We start from the raw sequence: 2,987 nt of genomic DNA, 5'->3' as shown, positions 1-2,987 counted from the left end.
ATCTTCCCATACCGCATGCATCAGATCCGACGGCTGGAGATGAAGCGCCGATCCTATTTATGACTCCTCGGATGGGAATAAAGTATTTATTTCCCATCATTATACCATCTCGGGCCCGGTGTACCATTAAATACCGTCAAATCACTACTCAGATGCGTGACGCACGCATACTCAGCCAGTCGCCTCACGCACACGTCTTGGTCACAGAGCCATACCCGGCATGACGCGTGGCCCTTTGCCACACTTGAGTACTTGAGTTCAAACAGAAGAAATTTCCTTTCTTTTTCATACTAACACTCAGGCGGGAAAAAAGGAACCCTTCCAGGAACACAGGAGGTGACCCCTCGCCTAATCTAGAAACCAGAATACCCGGAGGGCTGTACAAGCTCCCGGACCTCTCAAAGCTCCGTGACCTTGGGGGGTAAATGTTATCCAGATTTCCGGATAGCGTTTAGATGGATAGCCTCGGGGAAGCAGAATTATCAAAGTCTTTCACGAAAGGTGACCAGAGCTCGTGGATGGACAGAAAGGCTTCGCCTCTCCCGTTTAGTGTCAAGCTTACTCTTTCAAGCAACCGAAGGTCACGGAGGCTCGTCAATTCTCCCGGACTCCCGAAGGGATATCCTTCGGGGAAGGTTCTTCCAGGAGAAGCTCTTCAGGCTACCTTCGCGGATACAGTCCCGTGCCTCGCACGAAAGAAGGCCAAGCGACCGAGTCATGGAGGAGGCATAGTTGGAATGATCTCCACCTGACACAGGATCCCGCCTGACACGCCTGACAGGTCGAGGCCGCACACATCCCAGCACGCCTAAAAGTACCACTTCGCCTACTGTTCCGCTGACAGCCTGGAAAAGACAGCTGCCTTTGTGCATTCCCCATACTTTCATGTAAATATACCCACATAGAGCCTGGTAGCCAGGCGACTACGGTAATTGTATCCCCTATTTATGGCTGGTGTAATTAAGGCTCAGGGGGGCAGAGTGAAACCCTAATCCAAAACCCTAGCTATAAAGACCCCTTCATTTTACGATAGAAGGGAGGCCAACAAATGACATAGCATAAACTCTGCTGAAATCTCTCTAGCTTCATCTTCTTCAAGAGAACCCGAGAGAAACATTGTGAGTTTGTGAGGGTCTTATACACCAGCCATTTCATTGTAATTCACTACAAGTATAATAACATCGACTCGTGGACTAGGGCTCGTTAACGCCTGAACCACGTAAAAAACCCGTTTGTTTATTTATATTTCTGCACTTCTACAGTTCTTATCTTTTTACTATTTTGTTTGTATTCGTTTCCGAAAAACTCGGTAAACATGTGGTGATAATGGAAGGTTGAGAACCTGTGTGTCTTAGTGAAATAGGTTATGAGAAATTTGTGTATTGTGTTGATATAATGATGAAAACTTGTGTGTTGTTTAATTGTTTTAATTGATATTGATAAATGGTTAGGTTAATAAAATAGGAAAAATGCTATCTGATTTTCTACAGATCTAGTTATTATTTTTAAAAAGCTTTGCATGCATAATTATTTTGATGTTGATTTAGTTATTATGTATGTAATGTAGGTTAGATCAAACTCTAAACATGTCTACCCAGGATGTTACTGAATCTAATTTTGCCGATGATGTTGATTATGTTCATTGAACAAATACACAAGAGGTACAATCTCTTGGTAATACAAGAGATGAAAATGACAATAGAAGTACAAAAAGAAAGAGAAAATCTCCTTCATGGGGTCATTTTACATTGCAAATGCAGTTTGTAATCATTGTGGGAGGAAATTAGTGGGGGAGAGTAGTAATGGGATTAAACATTTACTTGTTCATTTGCAAAGATGCCCGATAAGAATGGAACAATTTGACATGAATCATAATCCTAATGCAAGTCCCTTAGTCACAACCTACAATTTTGATCCTAAACTAGGGAGGAAAAAACTAGCTCAAATGATCATTCTACATGAATACCCTTTATCGATGGTTGAGCATAGTAGTTTTATAGACTATTCGAATACTCTTTGCCCTATGTTTAAAATGGTGTCAATGGATACAATTAGATCTGACATTTTGAAAATGTGTAAGGCTGAGAAGGAAAAATGTAGCCAAAATTTGGAGAAAAATAGAAGTAGAATAGTTATTACCATTGATATGTGGACTACCAATCATCAAAAAATGGGATATATGATTGTGACAACTCATTTCATAGATGACTCTTGGAAGTTTCATAGTCAGATTATGAGTTTTAAGTATGTACCATGCTCACATGATGTTGTAGCACTTACTGATATATTGAGTTCTTGTCTGTCTGAATGGAATATTGAAGACAAGAATAGAACAGTGACAGTGGATAATTGTACTACTAACGATGCAATGATTCCACTTTTGAAGGAAAATTATAATTCTAGGTGTTTCATTTTAAAACGAAAGCTACTTCACATGCGTTGTTGTGCGCATATTTTGAATCTTATTGTCAAGGATAGCTTGTCTGTTATTGGTGATAGCATTGACAAGATTCGAGATAGTGTTGCTTATTGGTCATGCACACTAAAGAGGTATGAGAAATTTGAGGACACTGCTCGTTATCTTGAAGGGCCACATACTAAAAAGTTGTCACTTGATTGTCAGACAAGGTGGAATTCAACATACTTGATGCTCAACATAGATTTATTGTACAATAAAGTATTTGAATGATTAAAGCTACATGATTCAAGGTATGCTAGATATGTGCCATCAGAAGATGATTGGATTAGAGCTTAAAAATTGTGTAACAAGCTGGAAGTGTTTCATGAGGCGACAGAGTTGTTTTCCGGAACTAAGTATCCTACAACCAATCTTTTTTTCCCAAAGATGTGTCAAATAACTATGAGAATTGAAGCATGGATGGCATCAGATGAGCCATTTATTAGGGACATGACAACTCATATGATGTCTAAGTTTCAAAAGTATTGGGAAGAGATCCATGGGCTTATGACTGTGGTAGTTGTTTTGG

The 2,987-nt window shown here is 40.0% G+C and overlaps 1 protein-coding gene across 1 annotated transcript; it reads left to right on the top strand.

The window, feature by feature from the left end:
* The first annotated feature begins 1,732 nt into the window (after nt 1-1,732).
* Nucleotides 1,733-2,689, top strand: LOC133806046 (zinc finger BED domain-containing protein RICESLEEPER 2-like). The gene has a single exon (XM_062244182.1). The coding sequence runs from the start codon at nt 1,733-1,735 to the stop codon at nt 2,687-2,689; it is 957 nt and encodes a 318-aa protein (XP_062100166.1).
* Nucleotides 2,690-2,987: the final 298 nt, after the last annotated feature.

The sequence above is a fragment of the Humulus lupulus genome, chromosome X (genome assembly GCF_963169125.1).
Source record: "Humulus lupulus chromosome X, drHumLupu1.1, whole genome shotgun sequence".
Classification (NCBI taxonomy): domain Eukaryota; kingdom Viridiplantae; phylum Streptophyta; class Magnoliopsida; order Rosales; family Cannabaceae; genus Humulus; species Humulus lupulus.
Note: the sequence above shows the minus strand (reverse complement) of the source record. Positions and strands in the feature narration are given on the sequence as shown.

What these genes read in the sequence shown, in the direction of transcription:
- LOC133806046 (XM_062244182.1), top strand. Translation starts at nt 1,733, where the DNA reads ATGGGGTCATTTTACATTGCAAATGCAGTTTGTAATCATTGTGGGAGG.